Source organism: Haliotis rubra, unplaced genomic scaffold (genome assembly GCF_003918875.1).
Source record: "Haliotis rubra isolate DU_JTF1 unplaced genomic scaffold, ASM391887v1 Scf2, whole genome shotgun sequence".
Taxonomy (NCBI): Eukaryota; Metazoa; Mollusca; class Gastropoda; order Lepetellida; family Haliotidae; genus Haliotis; species Haliotis rubra.
In genome coordinates, this window is record NW_025766002.1 from 1803463 (window position 1) to 1826120 (window position 22658).

The 22658-nt window shown below is 38.9% G+C and overlaps 1 protein-coding gene across 1 annotated transcript in view; it reads right to left on the reverse strand.

The window, feature by feature from the left end:
• The window catches only part of LOC124275257 (tyrosine-protein phosphatase Lar-like), a 168005-nt gene that overhangs the window by 113920 nt on the left and 31427 nt on the right, over positions 1–22658 (reverse strand). Inside the window, exon 3 of the mRNA XM_046710737.1 lies at positions 15718–16023. Coding sequence (XP_046566693.1) covers positions 15718–16023 — 306 coding nt within the window. The remainder of the gene's footprint in view (positions 1–15717; positions 16024–22658) is intronic.

The following is a 22658-nucleotide window of genomic DNA, read 5'->3' on the forward strand; positions in this document are numbered from 1 at the left end:
TGTCAAAATTACTTATCAAAATGTTAGAATTTTTCTGCCTCAAACAAATATAAGCCTTAACATGTAAATGTTGTACATCATCGAGATACAAGATCAGTAAGATTATTATTAAGACCATTTGAAGCGTCACTAAAATGCCAGTGCACAGTTATCTCCCCTTGACTGTGAGACGTACTCTGGTTTGCAGTTCATTCGATTGATCTTAGCTACATGAATAGCAGGTACAGCGCATAGCAGTTACACACGAGGAAGGTGTTAACACACACCTTCATTTTGGACAAAACACATCTGTCAACACGACAGAATTTGTAAACAAACACAGATGTTATGAAACAGGACATTTTCTGTCAGAATACCACATTATGCAGAAACATTGTTGTACATGTTAGAGACAGACACCGATTACAACAATCAGGTTCAACAAGATTTTATTAATCATACATAACTAATAATGTGATTTATTGTTAAAATTATTATGAAGTTATTCATGATCCTAAGTTAATACAAATGTATTCCATTGTGATCAATGATATTGTCACAAAATGATTACTATGTGAAATGGAATATAGATTCTTCCTCACACCATTCTATGATGACTAAAACATGTCAGCCATTCTAATTTTTTTAATTATGATATTTTCTTCTCACATATATGAAACATTTCTATGAGAAGAGTAATATCATCATGCATGATAATTGTCACATCAGCAAGATTGTGGCACTAACAACGGGTGTACCTACATTGTCCAGCTTCCCACAGATCTCAACCAGTCACACCCAAGATAACATTCCCCCTAGATGGGATGACACACACTGATAACTGTAGGTTCTCTCAACCCAGATATTATTTCATGTAATTCAGGAATAAATGAATAGATATAGACTTAAAACAATCTAAATGTATTAGCAAACACAGGACTTATATCCACCTGAAAACTCTCAGCACAAATTGCTTAACGGATTGATCACTTACACATTGATTTTACTGTATGACACACAGACAGATGCTTACACATTGTAACTACTAGATCCACATGTAAGTTTGGCTTCACGACCAATGCTGAATTAAATCACAAAAACAATAAGCTTGCTGAACATTTCACAAATCTTCCATTATAGAAGAACTGAGATAAATTCCACAAATTCAACTTAGTCTGGGTGAGTGCAAGTGTACTTATCTCACTCACTCACCTTAACAGACAACTGGACAATCACAGATAAGAAAGTAAACAATGGTGTAACAATAACCTTCTCACTTCTAATATTTAGTTGTCCTGTAGAAACAGATTGGTCAAACAGTGATAACAGACAGATCAATTCACAAATATTGTTCATGCACCTCTATAACTCTCAAGGATCATCTGCAAAGAAATCTGTCCTGTTCATAAACCACAGCAATATCAGTTCTTTTGCCCAAGTCCACCAGGGTTGCCCTAGCTTAAGCCATCCTTAAAGCTATTTTAGTCTCTTATGCATAAGTTTCAATCAAACTGACACTGAATTCAAATCCCTACACTTTCTGGAACTAAAGAACCTTTATGGTAAAGCTTCCCTTCAAGACACAAACAGTCACAAGCTGAGAGACAAGTGAGAATCAAATATGCCTCAACAAAAACCTCCACTATTTATTGCAAGGCCAATATTAAGCATGTCTACAAAACTGTCTGATAGAAGTCTTGTGCCTTATCCATGTGACAAACCCACAACCAATTATTATAATCCACATCTCTTAATATTCAGAATGTATTGACAGCTGTGTGTAAAGGTCTTCTTTGAAACTGTGGAGTGTTCCAGCATTCTGGTACCACAACCAGCTTCAAAAGGGCAGCATAGTTCCGTCCTCTTGCAGAGTCCCAGAGGCACCGATGACATCAAAGTACGTTGGCGCCAGCTTTGGCAAACGACAACGCACTTCCCAGTATGCATCATCACTCAGGCAAAATCAATCGCAGGGTGGGTGGGAAAACCGCACAAACTTTATGAGAGATGGGAGGCATATGATAAATGAGATATTTCTCCCTGTATCATTCAAGATGTCGGCATTTGGAGCGTCCAGTTGGTGGAAATTGACCATGAGGTTATGGTCAGATTTGTTGATAACTGCTTTCTAAATAGATGCTAGCCGATTTGAAATATAATAAATATACAACACTTGGTCAATAAGCTCCAATTAAGGTCAGCACAGGTGTGTCATAAATGGAAATCAACTGCACAAAGCCAAACTATGTAAACATTCAGTGGAATTTTTCACCCAAACTTGGTTTAACAATTTTTAAGCATTAAAACAGTTAAGTAGTTGTGTAAGCCTGTAAAGGCTAATACAAATATGAACCAAGTAATTAGCATGTATGTATACATTTTATTGACATTAGATTGCAAAATGTTATTAACTCGCTCTGGAACAGAACTTATTCAATGTCACTGCTCTCACAAATCAGTACATAAATCAACATGACAAGAACGGATCTGGTAGATTCCCGATACAAGAACTTGCAAGACAAGGGCAACAACCTCTCCATGCATCTAGAATCTGAAAGTGCTATGGCTTAATCCACAGCACAACCATGCTGTACCAAAACCTGGAGTGAGTGAGTGACTTTAGTTTTACATCGCACTCAGCAATATTCAAGCTATATAGCGGCTGTTTGTAAATAATCAAGTCTGGACCAGACAATCCAATGATCAACATCATGAGCATCGAACCACAACCTGGAGTGGACAAAGGTCAATGTTGCTTAAGTCAGTAATAATTAAGTCAAATCATGTCTGGACCAGGCAAATCAGTGAAGCATCTCAAGGGTGAGCAGGATGGACCATTACAACCAAGAACTGTTCCCCTACAATCATTCGATCCCCATATTGTCACCCCTCTTAGCACCCCTGGGTACTCGATTTAGCTCTGGATCCCCATCCACATCTCCAAAACAGCACAAAAAACACATTGTTTATGATGCTATTAGTCATCTGAAGTTCTGGATTAAAAGTAAGTTCAGGACAAACAAAAAAATAATCCCTAAAGCCTCTCTTCTTGGAAACAAAAACATGTATCCTTAGACACGTAATGACGTTAAGATACGGTATGAGCATTCCTCTTGCATTTCATTAGCGCCAATGGTAATTGCAATTTACAGCTCAATACAGGATTACTTGTAAATTTATGGATAACCCTGGTCTTTATATTGCTGACAAAAGCAAACAGTACTGTATACTGTGGAGGCAAGGCCTCTTTAACAAAACATGTATCAGACCACTGCAAGGCTGGACAAATTACCACAGGATCGCTAACCATGATTAATTGTGTGTACCTTGAGATACTGGAGCATACAGTCCTGTTCCAATCTGTAATGAATGAAGATTTATTGGAGAAACAAAGGCACTTTTAGGCCAACCTTCCTTATTACTTGCATCACAGATTTTCTGGTCATATTTTTTTACAAAATGGAAAATAATTGAATTTTGTTTGTCCAACACACTTTTTGGACAGTACTTTTGGCAATGTCACGACCTTATGGAAGAGTCCCCAAGAGTGTCAAGGTTGAAACTACTTTAAGCAATGTCTAGTGCAGAGATGAACACATTCACCACTTATCTACCAGACTGCCTGTCCTTATGGAAACAAATATAGCATAGCAATACTGTAATTGTTGATACAAATTTCCCAAACAAACTCATGGCTTTTTCAACATACTTTTAGTAAATTTCAAGGCAAAAAGAACCCCAGAAACAAGAAGATGGCTATGTGTTCTTCAAAGCAGATTCACCAATCTTCTCTAAATCATAAGTTTTGTGGCAAAGGCTACACAGAGCTTTACGCCTGTCCCCTGTATACTCATACATCTATTTTGCACTCCATTGAAAATCAAATATTGTCTTTCCCATGAAGTGTAACGTTATACGACGTAAATGTGACATTGTGCCTTGCCGCCGACACATATAAGTTACAACATTCAGTGATGTAACACGGGAAGTAACTCATTACTTGTTATCAGGTACCATTATTGCATATGAGTGAGTGAGTGAGTGAGTTTAGTGTTACGCCACTCAGCAATATTCCAACTATATGGCGGCAGTCTGTAAATAATTGAGTCAGGATCAGACAATCCAATGATCAACAGCATGAGCATCGATCTGCATAATTGGGAACTGATGCCATGTGTCAACCAAGTCAGCGAGCCTGACCACCCAATCCCGTTAGTTGCCTCTTGCGACAAGCATATTCGCCTTTTGTGGCATGCATGGGTTGCTCAGAAGACCTATTCTACCCCGGATCTTCACGGCTAAAATCAGTAAGGGAGTATCTGACAGTTGATTATTTTATATGACTCTGATACCTTGAATTTCCTTTTCATCAGTTTGTCTTCCGGTCCTACTTTTGTACATGGCCATTTTAGTAGCTATAAAAACATGATTGCCTCACAGGGTAATAATCCAAATGTTCCTGGAAGCAGGTGTTGTCCGGGAACAAAGATGGAATAATTGTACTCAAGGAGATAAGTGGCGTGGATTATTACTGTTTCTGTTTGTCAGTCGCTTCATTCATTAAACATTTGTCAGCAATAAAATGCAGCAGCTTGATAACAAAAAGGACAATGCTTAAGCCTTTCAATGACCTCAGGAACAGCTGAAAGTTTCTTGCTGAGAATGATGGTCTAGTTTGGTGACAGTATTCCTGTTATGTCACTGCATCTCAGCTTCCAGCAGAAGCAAAGCCTAAACTAATGCATCTGTGATAATATGGAATGAATTAAACCAATTGAATGAATATTTGGCATAGAAAGATGAAGGATTGTAACTGGGTCAAATTTGGGATTCAAACCAATAACAAGCTGTTCCAACCAACTAAGGGTCATGATCCAACCTCGCTAGGATGAGAAAGCCACAATAACTCGGTGCTCCTAGTGGCTGCAAGAGTTGTATACTCCCCAGGGAGTTGAGATTGATAATGCGATGTGCCGTTGAGATTGACATCCAATGATCGAGGGAAAAAATACCAGCGCCTTGAGCATGCACTAGTGCGTGGGTATGTGCGCTACATAAATATCCTATAATATAATAAACAAATAATAAAAAAAACAAGTAAAGGACATGTTCCAACCAAGTAAAGGACATGATCCAACCAAGTAAAGGACATGATCCAACCAAGTGAAGGACATGATCTAACCAAGTAAGGGACACAATCAAACCGACTAAGGGACATGATTCTATTTCCTACGTTGTGGTGAGTCAGACCACACTGCCAGTTATGCATCTTTTTGAGTTAGAAACCCTTGGATAATGTGTGAAACATGTCTTGCATAAGAATATAGGTGCTGATTGACGGTAAAGGAAAGAAAAAACCTCTGAGCTCAGATCTTATCGAAGTCAATCAGGTAATAAGACTGAACATATGCATCAATGTCAGCCATCCTTGTTATACCAATGAAACAACGTTGTCTTGCAAACCAAAATATTGTCCAACGTAGAAGGCATATCCTGTTTGTTTTACCAGTCAACTACATGCATCCTAATTTCTATTCTCTTTAAAAATCTTGCAACCCAAGAGCCATCCAATTAAACTTCATTCAACTGTTATTTTGGTTTTCTAGATTCCCTTATCCTGCACATTAGCATCCAAGGACTACAGAAAAAATCCCTTTTATTTGAAGAACTGAAAAACACTTTATTTGATTAAACTGAACACCTCAGGGATGAACATTAAGCTTAGGACTATCAAACCCCATGCAGCAACATATGCTGCATAACAACAAAAAGCCCAAATTCCTGGCTATTCCTGGCAAGTCTGGGTTGCTGGTGAGTCAGCACACAAGGTGGCTGCTGGACAAGGGGGTCTAGGAAACCCCAACACTGAGTCACTACCATGACAATACACAACCACTAGACATGGGGGCAACATTAGGCGCAACCATGAAGGGAACAATTTCTTTTAATGTCAGGACAAGTCAGAGACAAAGACAAGGTCTGAAGGGAATTCCGAGTTCCCCATATCTAAAACAGCATCAGCAGTAAAACTATTGAACTAGAAGGTGAAATATTGATCGAGAGGAATGGCTAAGTGTTGCTATGGAAACGATTCTGCCGTTTATTCACTGCATGCAGCAGGTTCCTCCTTCGTCTGCCAATCTGCTCTTACAGAAAGCAATAAGACACTGCAGTTTGCACCACAATCCACTTTTTAATCAAGGGCAAAGGTTTGTGTGCTTCAGTGATGAAAGTCTGATACTACTGAAGCAAAGTTGCCAAGGTACTTGAGCATTCATTAGTAATTTTGTCTAGGTGGTAAGGAAGTCTATGATGTGAGCTGCGATCAATGGCACCAGGCATTTATGTTCCAAAGCAATTCCCCTCCCAACAAACTGGATCAAGCCACAGAAAGTCATTGCTTTAAGACTCTTCCAGAAACACAAATAATCTCATCTGCACCATCAGACCAGATTCAATTAGAATATCAAAGATTAGCAACAACTTCACAATATCGCTTTTCTAAGTCAACTGTAAACCTCTAAGTTTTGACAAACTAAAGGTAACGAAATAAGAGGCAGCAAAGGAAGAAGTTCACACAATCCAAGTCCTGAAAGTGAGTGAGTATGGATTTATTTTGCTGATGGCAGCAGGGGAACAGAAACAGACCTGACACATTATACCATGGGGAAAACTGAAACAAACTAGTACAAACAAACACTTTAACCGCAACACTACCCTAATGCCTGTGTCTGGATTTGAGCATTGGATTTGATCAGCAGCTGTTGATCGCAATGGTCCATACTGTTGCAGATACAAAGACCTACAAACAATCTCATCAAAAACTGCAAACTCGAGATACCCATTGAGCATATCATGCCAACATTTCTTACTTAGTCAATGTAATCCCAGGCCAAATGCTAGAAAAGTGCATAACTCCTCGTTATATCTCCAAAATGAAGAGCCACAGGCAGCTAAAAAACAATCACCATCTTTTGACATCTGTCTGTATGACATTTCCTGGTATCAAACCATGGACCTTGCATTCACTGGGAAGATGCTCTACTTACTACACAACTAAGGTGGTCCAGGGCAGTGATAAGGTCCAGCAATAAATCAAACTAACCACTAGAAATCAATCTATGCATTAGGGAAGTGAGGAACTAGTAAGTGTTGCTGAGTCAGCAATGGTGACTGAAAGCACAAGCAAAGGTCCATTGGTATGTTGGGTCTGAGCCATTGGTATGCAGGATCCACGCCATTGGGTATGTAAGGTCAAGGCAATTAGGTATGTTGGGCCTGAGCCATTGGGTATGCAGGATCCAAGTCATTGGGCATGTAAGGTCAAGGTCATTAGATATGTTTGATCCAAGCTTCTAGGTTATGATTACACATAAACAGCAACCAAGCCTAACCACATAATACCTGTTGTAGTGACCCCTTACAAAATAATGAAGTACTTCCAACCTATTCTGGCCCTTCCATAGATCCTATACAAAGACACAGAGATAGGCTGAAGGTATGATTCATTACATTATTCATCATATTGATCTGTAAAAGTTTGAATCCCTGAAAATGTCATTCTACAGACACTTGTGAGTTATAGAAACAAACACATATATTTCTTGGAATATATCTGGAAACCAATTTGCCTGAAAACGCCCTAAAGCTGCAGCAATGAAATGACTGCAAGGGACCTGTGTATTGGAAGGGCTCTATATTATGAGCGGAGGACAGATTTGCTGCACACAGGTGGTGAAAATATCATCACACTCTGTGGCAAACTTAAGAAGTAAGTGAGTGAGCAGGTTCTGTACCAGTTTTAGCAATATTCCAGCAATAACATGGCGGGGGACATTGTACCCATGTGGGGATTCGAACCTGGATCTTCAGCGTGACAAGCGGATGCTTTAACCACTAGACTACCACACCAGCCCTCAAGCTTAGGAATGTAGAGTGCCCAGGACCTTGACAATACTCTGAAGCTTATAAACGTTGGTGGTCAGTGCATCGACTCATTGTAAATACACCTGTGAAGGTCCGGGTTAGAATGAACCTTCAGTAACCCATGCCTGTCGTAAGAGGCGACTAACGGGATCGGGTGGTCAGGTTCGCTGGCTCGGTTGACACATGTCATGGGTTCCCAATTGCGCAGATCGATGCTCATGCTGTCGATCACTGGATTGTCTGGTCCAGACTCGATTATTTACAGACTGCCGCCATACAGCTGGAATATTGCTGAGTGCGGCGTAAAACTAAACTCACTCACTCATTGTAAATACATATAGCAGGATGGATAAAAACAATCATTTATAATGTACATGCTAAAGCAAAATACATCACCAGGATAAGTAAAAAGAAAACACTACAGAAAAATATACAGTGTATTTGTTTGTGCATGAAAATAACTTTGCCTTTTTAAAGTATGTGCTTAACGTTTAGCCGTTCAATTTTCAACACTTTAACATATTTTTTACACAGAAAGTTTTACATCTTAAAACTTCATAACACTTCTCCGACCCTCTGCATAAGCATGGCCAATGGAACAAGAGCACAGATACGGAGAGCCTTAGATTTTGACTGAACACCATCTCAGAGAATAAATCATTGGGAGAACAGTATCAGATTCTGCATAAACAAAGTGACAACGCTTGACCGTACAATCTTATCAAGCTGCCAAAGAGCAAGATTTCAAGACAGTCTTTATTCCATATAGATTTCAGCAGGTCTTATTCTGCTGGAGACAATAAAATTATTCCTGGACATTACAGTTGCAATGTCAACTAATTAGATGTCTCATACCAAACACCAACAAGAGGCCCTACAAAAGTCACAAGGCTGTTCATGGCTGACGAGCGAGCATACAGCTGAAACATTTGGTGAGTATTGATCGCGAGTTGCGTTGAACGACAAGTGAGGCAGTCTCCGGGAGGCCCGATGATGTTGTCGGGAGCTGAGGAAGAATAGGCTAGTCCTTCTATTACCATTTGCACTGAGGTAATGGATCCTGTGCCATATGCACCTGTTTCAAGACACTGGTCCAGTGTGGTAGCATCACACTTCGTCAGCTCGTCTTAACACGGACAGCTGAAGAATGTGGAATTAGGATCCATCTGTTTATTTGGCCATGATCACTTGGAATCAGGACTTCCTCGGCCATACATGGAGGAGAAATTTTGTTCAAATGTCTGACATGATGAATGATTTAACTTCACTTCGTTGACGTTTCAAATATTCCGGACTAACAATGCAATCATTTTTCTCATACAGTTTATCAAAATTCAATAATGCTTAAACTATAACTATATCACAAAAACAGTGAGTAGGATTTCATGAAGAATCATTTTTTGTACAGAATTTACAGCCTACATCCACTAAAACAGTATTCAGCCTACATCTGCCAATCCAGTTCTCAGCCTACAACACAGAATTCAGCCTACAAGTATTCCTATCAACGACCACCACATGAACAGTGGAAGCATCCTATCATCAACCGTAAATTATTCAGTACTTGGCCTATACCAACCAGGATGTAAGCAGTCCTTGGCCTTCAGACACCTCTATCACCAACCAGGATGTAAGCAGTCCTTGGCCTTCAGACACCTCTATCACAAACATGACCTAAACAGTACTTGGCCTTCAGACACCTCTATCACCAACCATGACCAAAATAGTACTAGGGCCTAAAGTGTGTGAGTGAGTGAGTGAGTGAGTGAGTGAGTGAGTGAGTGAGTGAGTGAGTTTAGCTTTACACCACACTCAGCAATATTCTAGCTATATGGTGGTGGTCTGTACATAATCGAGTCTTGACCAGACAATCCAGTGATCAACAACATGAGCATCGATCATCGTATTGGGATACGATGACGTGTCAACGAAGTCTGCGAGCCTGACCACCTGACCCTGTTAGTCGCCTCTTACAACAAGGTGAAGGTCTTACTGAATATCAATTCTACTCGGATCTTCATGAGTCACTTGGCCTAAAGACATCTCTATCACATACCATGACCTAAACAGTACTTGGATCAACAATACTAAAGCACATTCTACTGACACCTTTCCCACAACCAACAATGACATAAAACAACATATGAATACCCCAAAAGGTATTCCAGTCAACCATGACCTAAACTGTATTTCTACAGTCAGAAAACATTGCTACGTCTACCAAGACAGCTTCAAATATCAATTTCCAGGGAGTTGGCTGCTGACGAGCCTCTCAGACACTGCAGAGAGAAGAACACTCCTCCACAGATCTCTCCATCTGCTAATATCCCGAAGATTGACATATTACAGTTCCCCAAATTGGATTTGTTCCCAGGATAAAGAGATGTGCAGACAGCGGGTCACATGACACCCTTCTTACCACCATCCCTCCACCGGCATCCCCATTTAGTTGTCTCTTCCACACAATGTATTTGTCCCTAATTCCTTGTTAGGCATTGAGCCACCTCAATAGAAACCTCTGCCGCTCTGAGTGAAATGCTTTGATATTCGTTTCATTCAGAGTATACTTTTTTTCAAGTGACTTATTCTTCAAATTAAGTATTTTCAGAAATTAAGTTATTTCTCTAAGTGAGAAAGTATGTTTTTTACGCCACTTTTAACAAAATTCCATCAATATCACAGTTGGGTACACTAGAAAAGGGCTCCCCATTGTAGGTAGAATGTGGTATAATAGAACTCCCGCCTTCGCAAAAACGAGTGAACTCTTTAACCACAAGGCTACCCTGCCAATGCTATTTTTTTTACAGTTCCTTACACTAAAGATCAAACAGATGCCAAGTGTGAGTGAGGGTGTTAGGAATGACACCACTTTGACCAGTTTCATGTGAGTGACTGAGTGAGTGAGTTGGATTTTACACTGCTTTCAGCAATATCATGGCAGGAGAGAAAATGGGCTTCACATATTCACTAATAAAAGACAATCAGTCCCTTACAAGATAACTACAAGAAAGATGTTCCCCAAGGTGACACATGCATTACATAATTCTTCATTGTCAACTAAACAGCCAGGATTTAACTCTGCAATCATCAGTATATCAGGTGTTCTACTGCAGGCAGCCTTTACAAATCTAAGATGAACTCCCACTAAGTTCTGCACGCCACATCAACATGCACATCACTGCCACTGGGTCAGCACGGAGAGCTGTATTTCCCAGGTGGTAGGATGGATATCCATGTTATTTTCATTACAATGGGGATGTGGTCTTGTTGGTTTTGGCAGTGTTTGGCAGTTTCAGGATTAACTTTGTCATGACAGGTTGAGAGCACCCTCTGCCATCAAGGCCAAACATACAAACATCCTATATCCATCATTAGTTCACTCATTATTCCTACAAATGAGGTGGCCTAGTGGTTACAGCACTTGCTTGGTATGACAGGGGCACAGGTTTAATTCTGCAGGTGGGTGCAATGTGTTCTGTTATTTAGTTGTAGATGGAATTTTCATAAAGGTTTGTAAAACCATACTCAAACAGACTCAGATGCATAAACCTTTGGAATACTTTGAAACTATTTAGTAAATTCCAGAACTATGTTATGTAAGTGCAATCACAACAAAAATGATTAACTGAGTAGTGTTTTAAGCCACTATTAGCGATACTAAAGCACAAAAACAGCCCCATGGGGATGAAGACAGACACCATGGTGTTTGCAGTGACGATAACAGCTGTGTCAGGCACTTAACCAAACTACGGGGCAATCGGTCAAAAGATGCAAATACAACCATATTTGATTAATGAAGCTGTTAAAATGGAGATGAACAGTCATGGCTACGGACTTCAATTAGTCTCCTGACTTCAAGTGTAACAATCCCATCCACGTTTTATTGACAACAGCCATCCAATCAAAGGAAAGATTACATCATGTTGGGCTGATGATGTCATACAGGACGACAGAGAGTGTTGGCAAGCCATGCTATCAGTGAGAACCAGATCCGAGGCAGATAGACGCTCCGGTAATCACCAGGTCTCAGACTGATGGTCATTAACCAACACCGTCAGTTGGTCACCGACTGCTGGTCACATGACCTTGAAGCTTGACCACCTAAATTCCTCCAGATTATCAGCAGTACACTGAAGATTTCTTAATCCATATAGTTCTGTTCCCTAACTGTCTGAATTAACAAAATCATGGAGATGGGGTGGCCTATAGACTTCAGGTTCTTTTTCGTCCAAATGAAGTCAATTCAGTCTCCACTGACCGCTTGTAACACAATTATTTCTTATGGACAGTTGTACTTTGCATTCATGAAAATTTTCTTTACAGAAGCTTACTGAAAGGACCTTCTTGAAGGTCTTGATTAACCTAAATATGAAGATATGACTTACTGTAACTCTGATGAGGTGGGGTAGACTAAAAGTCGGGTTTAACGTCACATTCAAGATTAGTAAGTGAGTGAGTGAGCATTGTTTTGCGCAGCTTTTTGCGATATTCCAGCAATATCACGGCGGGGGACACCACAAATGGGCTTCACCCATTGTACCCATGTGGGGAATCGAACCCGGGTCTTCGGCGTGACGAGCGAATGCTTTAACAACTAGGCTACCCCACCGCCCCATTCAAGATTACTGCACAGATAATACACAGAGTGAGTGAGCTAGCAAGCACCCATGTAGAAAATTAAAAGATTGTCTTCAGTGTGACGAGTGAACACTTTAGGCACTGCTCCCTGTAATACGATCGGGTAAGTACGGTTTTACACCACTTCCAGGAACATCACGGCAGGGAACTCCAGAAATAGGCTTCACACATTGTACCCATGTGGGCATGGAACCCGGTTCTTGGTGTGACGAGCGAACGCTTTAACCACTAGGCTACCCCACTATAATACAGAGTGATGTGCATGTATGTTTATGAGTGCTGGTTACACAGTGTTAGCCCACCTAGACAAAATACTGCAGTTTAACATGTATACCAGGCTCAAAGTATACTCACAGAGCCAACAGGCCTTGTCTTATTCCCTAAATGTCAAATAACAGAAGGTAAAAATAAGTACTATCTTTTAACAACTACTGAGGATTAGAAGGAACTAAAATATCACAGAATCTAGTCAGAACATCCACAGAAGAATCTTTTACTGCAAACTTAAAAATATATCATTTAAAATACTAAAAAATGTCTGATCTTAATAGATATGACAACTACACAAAAATTTGAATCCCTAACAAATGTCTATTTTTTTTATGTTAAAGCTGTTAATATTGCTTTATCAATTATATAGGAACTGACTTTTTAAACAACCAAAAGGAACTATTCCCAGGGAGCCAACCAGTGTATTGTATAATGTTCACTTTATGCTCATGTTTCCCCAGCCAGTTCCTCAAACTTTCAAACTTAAACTGTTGTCCACATATTTCACTCACAAGTCTTCCAGGGTAGCATCTTAAAAACATCTTTGGGCAATTATATTTCAAAATAAATTTGGTCAATTTCAATTTGATGCTAGTGCTTCTATAGCAACATAGTCTGGAGACTGGTGGAAATTGCAAGAGAGAAGAAATTGATGCTCACTGATACCAAGTCCAATGCACTCTGGACCTGCGTCTTTTCAATCTCTGTCCACACGACAGATACTCAATCCATTTTAATTTAATGACCATACTGGGAGAGCTTGCCCCACGTCTTGCTGGAGGTTTTGCAACCTGGATGCTCTTTATACAGAAACTGAATTCTGCTTGTCTGAAGTTTTGTTTGACTAGATATGTGTAGATGTTTGTGGCCACCAAAACCTAAAGGTTCTAATCATTATAGGGTTAAGATCCCTGACACCATAGTCCTTGACACCTTTGTGGGGTTAATATTCATACAGTGCAGTGATACATAGTTTTATACACGATATTTGATTATGATGTGATATCACATGGGATTACGACTGACTTAGCTCTTTTATCCAACACCCAATAGTAAAGTGATATGGGATTATAACTCCCTTAGTGCTCATAGCAGAGACTCTGTCGTGGGATGACAATCGGATTATGACTGCCTTAGCACTAATATCAGAACCCTTTAATTAAATGAAAGGTGATTGTGATTGCTTTAGAAGGATTGTATACTACTGTGATATGGAATTATAACTGCTTTAGCGCTAATAAGAAAAACCTGACAAATGACTGGGACAGCCTTACTAGATCAGATTGTAGAGACATGGTTGGTTGGTTGGTTGTTTGTTTAACACCACACTCAGCAATATTCCAGCTATATGGTGGCAGTCTGCAAATAATCACGTCTGGACAAGACAATCCAATGATCAACAGCATGAGCATCACTACGCATGACATGTGTCAACCAAGTCAGTGAGCTTGACCACCTGTTAGTTGCCTCCTACGACAATCATGGGTTACTGAAGACCAAATCTAACCCAGATCTTCACAGGCAGAGACACAGATATTTGACAGGGTGCCTGTAGGTAATCTGGATCAGACAATCCTGTGATTGATATGAGTTATGATCCATATACTGAAATACCATCAAAACAAGTCACTGAGCCTGACCACATGATTCATTTAGTTGCCATTGCAACCACCATTGGTTGCCAGTTACTGATTCTTACAGAGACTCCTTGAATCCCAACAGATGAATGAAGGAGTGATGGTAGGCAACAACATGTCTGTCACTGTCTCGTGCTCTGGCGTCATACAAATCCATGGGACATAGCACTGATTCCCCAATATCATAGTTAATTCATCTCTTACATAGGCTAGCTACCCAGGACAAATTCTACCCATGGGGACAGGGTATGGGTTTCTGAGACATAGATTTAACAACATAGACATTTCTAATGTTTAGTACATATTTCAAATCTACAAGTTTTCATGCACGAAAATCTGTGGATGAAATTGCATGAAATGTATTGAGTTGTGATTTGTCTTACTTGATGCATTATATTGCATTCAACACCATTACAACCATTGTGGTAACTTGAAAAATGCAGCGAGTGGACCAGACAACACTATCTACAGAACTAGCACCTAGGTTAGACATTTTAACCACGACTCCATAGTAAATGACTACCAGATCTCCACCATAAGTTTCATCTGATATCCATCGTAACTGCAGAATCTCCATCATAAGTAACTACAAAATCTCCATCGAAAGTTTCATCAGATGGCCATTGTAATCACAGAATCCCCATCGTAAGTTACTACAAGATCGCCACTGTAAGTTTCAACAGATTAACCACAGAATCCCCATCGTAAGTACCAACAAGATCCAAATTGAAAGTTTTATGAGAGCTCAATCGTAACCACAGAATCCCCATCGTAGTAACTACAAGATCTCCACTGTAAGTTTCATCAGATTAACCATAGAATCCCCATCGTAAGTACCAACAAGATCCAAATTGAAAGTTTTATGAGAGCTCAATCGTAACCACAGAATCCCCATCAGTAACTACAAGATCGCCACTGTAAGTTTCATCAGAACTCCATCGTAAATACAGAATCTCCATTGTAAATACAGAATCCCCATCGTAAGTAACTACAAGATCTCCACTGTAAGTTTCACCTGTAGTCTGGAATAAACAGGCTTTTGATTTTGAACATATCTTGCTGATGTGACAATGTAACAGTACCTGAAAATGCATAATTTTTAACAGTCTATGAATATTACACTTCATCAGGAAATGACGTTATTCCATTCACCAATCATTTCAACAAATAATGGCATACAAACTGTGACTGAGTCACGTGTAAGTGTGATTAAATAGATAAAAGTTAGTGAAAGTTGACACATTCAGCAACAACACACACAACATACCGTCTACATCGCCGACCATCATGTAGACTCGGAGGGTGGCGTTGGCCCGAGCCTCGCCCTGTCCGTTGTTGGCTACACATGTAAATGTGGCGTCATCTCTCTTGGATTTGACAGGGTCTATCCTCAACACGGATAAATGTGGAACTTCTGTGATGAGGTAGCGGTTCCGACGAGGATTAATCCGCTTGTTACCTTTCTCCCAGTGGAAGGAGGGGGCTGGATTGCCAGAGGCTTTGCAGAAGAAGCTCACCTTAGCTTCCTCTGCTACCAGCTGACTTTTGGGGGCCAGTGTTATTCTGGGTGGACCTGAAACAAAGATCAGAGACTCTCAAGGTCTTGTTCATGGTACTGGACACAAACGGAAAATTTCAAACTAAAACAAGCAGCAGAACTGAAATCAAAGAAAAGTGACATCACTTCAAAGAGTTGATGAATTCCGATTTCTAATTCAATTTGGTTTAGTGTTTATCAATAGTCAAACAATCAAGATACAATACCATTGATTATGGTTACCATGAAATCAGAATTCATTCAAAATTAGTAAAACAAAATGCTTTTATGAGTGAAACTGAAATGCAGAAAAGGACTTGATATGAATTGGTTCAACAAAACACATGGAATAATAATAACTGACAAAACTGTATCCCTGAAACAAATCACAGAGTTTCTTGCAATGTGTCGGATTCATAGAATCAACGATCAACCCACGTTATGTTTTATAATGCTATACCATATCATTATTTCAACACACTTGTGTAGAAATCCTGTTTCAGAGCACTGGTGACTGTTATACATCCCATCACAAGGAAACAAATCAATAAAAAAATCAACACGTAGATGTGGTGGGCATGTTATGTAATGTAAATGATGTTCAAAAGTTAGTTTTCAGAGAGTCCATATACAGCATGAGGAAAACTTGCGGACTGACAATATGATATTAACATGGTGGGCCCCTTAATATCAGGATTTATATCATGCCAAATTGTTGCACCAATATTATACTATCAATGTTTATATCATGCCAAATTGTTTCACCAATATTATACTATCAACGTTATACCATGCCAAATTGTTGCACCAATATTATACTATCAATGTTTATACCATGCCAAATTGTTGCACCGACATTATACTATCAATGTTTATATCAGGCCAAATTGTTGCACCAACATTATACTATCAATGTTTATATCAGGCCAAAGTCTTTAACAAAGTTTTGAAGTGTAGTCTCAGCCGTAAAATTCAGAAAAATTCCTTCAAAGAGTTATTCATGCATCAGAGATACAGTTTTGAAACTAATAAGGGCAAAAATGTGTAGGATTACAATACTGTGTGAAACAAAGTAATGTTAAACATTCATGGTGACAGAAAGGATAACTGGTGTTATTTCTGTTTGTAATGTGACCGATGAAAAACTGTTTTGAGCTTAAGGAATCAGGAATGGACAACGTTGATTTTGTAAAATCACTCTAATGACGTCATGAGAGTCATGTGATAATGACGTGGGAGAGTCACACATAGTCTTTGAAAAGTTGCGGTTTCATGTGGGAGTTCTGGTTATGTTCAAACGGTGTTTACTCAGAACAAACAGAAACAAATCACAATTACAAAATCTTCATAACATTTACTCTAAGTCTGTCAAAAGGGGCATCATTTAAAAACAGGTCAACTTATTTTTTCTTTTTGCTAATCAAACAGTTTAACTGGTGTAAATGTACGAAAATTGTGTATTTGTGAAGATGTTCAGAGATCAATTTCAAATTGATCTTCCATCATGAGTCATGGATAACTGCTGGAACCTGGCAGACAACAAACTTCAAACATAATTTGTTTCCAGCTCTCGGATGGCCAGACATATACTACTCAAAATAAGTAAAGAACAACCAATTCGTTCAAGTTACACAAGTTAATGTGTCATGGCGAGACAGATGACAGAGAGTAAAATGCAAGAATTTGATGTTCCTTAACTTCTTTCAAGCAATATAAACATTTAGCCATCTCACCATAAACACCTGTGAATTCATCCCGACAAAAACATTAGATTAATTGCATCAGCGATTTAGGAAGTGTATCCTAGCAAGCCTAGCCATACAAACCAGAGCGGCATAGAGTCATACCAAAAATAGAAACCTCCTTCCAAGCATTGATTTTTGGGGTTGAAAAAAATCCTTTTTGATCTAGTTTGTGGATGTTTGAACTGGCATCCCCCATCACATAACTACCTGGAATCAGCCTGATGGGGAACAGTAACTTCATTTGTCTCTGCAGTATCTTCTACAAACCTGCTCATCATTATTTGGTCCGAACCAGGACGTGATGGTACTTTGCTGGTGGCTTTTCCTCCATGTTAATCCATTACATAACATCTGGACTTTCGGATGTAAGTTACATGGTCACTTTTGAACAATTCTGATGCTTTGTAAAATTCAAATAGCGATTTTGAACAGGAATGTTCTTGGTAAAGATCATGCTAATGCTGTATCCTTTATGTAACTGTTTGACAGTTTTTGACTTAAAATTATTTTCTGTTTTAGAGGTCCTTGATCATAATCAAACAATTATCCAAGAAAACCCTGCTCTATTATTATAATAAGATGTGCTCCGACACAGCAGCAGATAAAGGTTTGTGCCAAAAAACATTCATGTCTGACATTTTTGGGTAAAATAAGGGTAAATAGCACCTACAATTCAATGTAACAGCCAAATTTTGTAAGTTTATACCTATTCCGATTATAATTCAACATTCACTGACCTACTTCCAAAACAGATATTCACATTTTTGTAAGGGTTATCAAAATGGCCACAAAAATGTAACTGAGTGTTCATGATTATCAAACAAAAACAATGTCGTATAGGTTGGATTCTCATTCGATGTGTTTCCACATGTACTGCCAAAGCCATTCTGTCCTTCATTTTGAGTTCAAGTTGATCATATGTTTAGAGTTTGTTTCAGTATCTTTCCTTCACAAAAATTTTGTCCGGAGTGTGTATGTGTCTGCCAAGCTCCAGCTACAGTCTCACTGCCTGGGGATGTCTCCCTGCCCTGTACATACAATGAACAGAACAAGGAGACATCCCAGGTCAGCCAGACTTTTACTTACTCTGTACAAAGTCGATGTAGCGGAATTGGTATGTCATGTTCATTTTACCTGTCCAAAAGAGTCACTGTGTTAGTCATCTAATTGTATTTTACCTCTACGCAAACAATTAGGAAAACTTGTGGATGTTTCACGTACACAGAAAGACAAGCTTTTCGCATGTTGACTTGTTTTATATGTCCCGATGAGCTCTCGGACTGAGATTTGTGACAAAACAAGATGGGTGGTCTTTTTCGGTATAGTGATGAAATCATCGACAATTACAAAGTGCTTGTTGGATAACGGATGTTTCTTCCGCTACAAATTGCCTTGTTAAAAATTCCACAATTTTTTCTCCATCACCAAATTGCTGTGTTTCTGAACCTCAGCATCCAAACTGACATGTTTGTGAATAGCTTAACATTTTGTTTCCTGTTATGATTGTGACACACAATACATTTTGAGTATGTTTACCGTACTGAAACGATTCGTTTGCTTTGTTTGCTTTCTGTCAGTGAGCACACTCACACGTTTCCCCATCACTCCCAGCTTACTGGAGATTTTACCTTGAAGTTACTCAGACCTAATAGCCATGTCAATATTAGCTGGAATATACACCCATAATGGATGCAGATTCAGGGCTGTGTGGAACATGGATTCCAGTTGATTTTAATAACTCATTACATTTTTCTTTTTACGTTCCCAAGGATTAAAAAATGTATATTCCCACACATTCAAAAAGAACCATGTCCATGGAATTATGTTTTTTTAAACATGTTTTATTATCACAAAAAAGCAATTAGATATTAAGTAACTTCTAGGTTTGTTTTTCCACTATTTTCAGAAGACAAAAAGAACATGAATTAACTGCTATTTACTCTGACACATTCTACCTATCATAGTGTTCCATATTCAACTATTATCTTACAGTATATACCTGGTACACAGTCACCAAATCTGCCTCATAGAAATTTCTCCACTTGGGTCAATGTCTTATACTGTTTTATACTGCTTTTCAGAAGCCAGATAATTATGTAAATATCAACTGTGACTGTTTTTTCCCATTTGACTATGCTGTATAAACGTTTTTTCTCACATGAATATATGTAATCTTTTGTCAGTGTATGCCAAATATTTCTCCTCTACTTCAATGTAAGATATTATCTAATCTATTGTCAATGATTATTTATTTTCTTTTACGTCAATGTATGAGATATATATCTCAACACTGATGTCAAAGCATCTATCTTCCTCTTATGTCAATGTGTGATATAGATCTAATCTATCACTGTTTGTTTACTTCTCTTATGTCAATGCATTACATATATTTTTCTTATGTCAATGTATGATATAAATTTCTTCTCTCATGTCAATGCCTACATATTCTTTTTCATGTCAATGCATGACATATATTTCTTCTCTTATGTCAATGCCTACATATTTATTTTCTTATGTCAATGCCTACATATTTATTTTCATGTCAATGTATGACATATATTTCTTCTCTCATGTCAATGCCTACATATTTCTGTTCTTATGTCAATGCATGACATATATTTCTCCTCTTATGTCAATGCCTACATTTCTTCTCTTATGTCAATGACTATATATTTCTCCTCTTATGGCAATGCCTACATATTTCTCCTCTTATGTCAATGCCTACATATTTCTTCTCTTACGTCAATGACTACATATTTCTTATCTTACGTCAATGCCTACCTATTTCTTCTCTTATGTCAATGACTATATATTTCTTCTTTGTCAATGCCGTTATATTTCACCTATCTTAATGAATGATACATGCATCTCCTGTGTCTAATTATAAAGAACTATTGCCATCTCAGTTCCTGTTACCAGATCCTTGTAAGCTCACTGATCCACAGATTTAACAGGTTCCACCCATGTCTACCTCCCTCCTTAATGAAACACGACAGGGCAGGGCATTTAACACTGGTGAGATGTGACTCCAGCTACCTCAACAGTTATCACAGATCACCGGCATTATATGGGGCACCATTGTCTAGCGACTTAGATACAGGTAGCTGCCCTTTGATGTGCTCACAAGGCTGTGGTATGTTGGATTGTGCTATAGGGAATCCCTGGAGAGATGCTTGAATAATGCATCGTATTGACACTCCCTGTATGTCAGGAGAGCCAATACGCATATTTAATCTCCGGTCATTGAAATGTTCATCATTTATTAAGGCTGGGATTTCATTCTGAATGGTTGTACTGTATCAGTGATAAGAAGCGGCTACATTGTACTTAATACCACATGGTATGGAGCCTCTCCAGGGCCATAATGACTTCACCTTGTCAATGTCAAAACTTCATAAAACGTGATTTGTTTACAGGATAACATCATTTAATCCAAACAAACCTTAAAACACAACAACTACGAATAATTATGAATTTCAATGAAAAGACTGACTGACTGACTGAGTTTGGTTTTACGCCGCTTTTAGCAATATTCCAGCAACATCACGGCGGGGGACACCTGAAATGGGCTTCACACATTGTGCCAATGTAGGGATTCGAACCCGGGTCTTCGGCGTGACGAGCCAACGCTTTAACCATTAAACTACCCCACCGCCCCTCAATGAAAAGAAGCAACAAGAAATGTCATTAAGTACATTTTGTCATCTATAAGTGAAAAAAGTTCAGTACCATTTGGCATCTGCACTGGATGAAGAAAGTAAAAAGTTTAACCATTTGTTTTCAAGAATGAAACCACCAGATCATAATGTGCACCTTAATAATAGCGGCTACACAAAACATTCATCCTTCATAATGTCAAAGTTTAAAACACATTTGTGAAACCACAGACATCAAATTTGTCGTCATAATCCTTTAACCATCCAACTGGAAAAAAAACAGCAAACAGCAAACCACTTTGGCCTTTGAAAAAGGAACACGTTGAAAAATGCTAGCAACACATATTGCGTTCCACCTGACACTGCCCGGTGATCCGACCAAACACACCCAGGAGAAGCATTAATACATCATTGTCTCTGCACAGCATAGTTACCCCACATCAACTCACTTCATCATTAAACCATACGGTCCTTCTAAGCCACAGACAACATAATAAAAAGCAACACGATACAGGAATTAGATTTAATATGCCACTGAACTGGGGTCTGCTGGCAAGCAGAGTGGGATGGATCCGTTTATGACAGCTAGTGAGAAGTAGCTCTGCAAGGATAACTTCTGCTGGTAATGAAATCACAACTCTGTCCTGTTCAGCAGCAGTGTGGTTGCTACAACACCTTAATTTGATATGAAAGCTAATGGCATGCAGATGTGTACCGATATACCGATTTGGAATGCTAATAAACCTGCACCAGAAAGCAATTGGAAAACACTGATGTAAGGTTTTACAGAATCATGCATATTTTTATGTTTTTGGCAAAGTTTACATAAACGGCAAGTCAAAATGAAACCAGAAAATTTAGAAATCAACAATTTGATTAGTGATTGCAAAAACTGAAAATCTTCATGACCTGTTTCCTGTATATAGCGTGGCTATTACAGATACACTTTGACCATGACAGTGAGTGAGGGAGGGAGTGAATAACAATATTCCGACAATATCACGAAGGGAGCCTCCAGAAATAGGCTTCACACATTGTACCCATTGACCATAACAAGATCCAACAAAATGGTGGACAATCTTGTCCAAGTTGTGGAAAAGTGTGACATATAGTTCCATTTCCATTTAATTAATTCTAGATGAAATAACACATACACTACACAGAGGTATGCATTTCAGTATCAGAATCATTGTCAACACACGGCCAAGAATGTCAGGTTGTGTTGTCTGTTGTGGAATGTAACTTCTGATGTAGGAGTCACTGGAGTCAC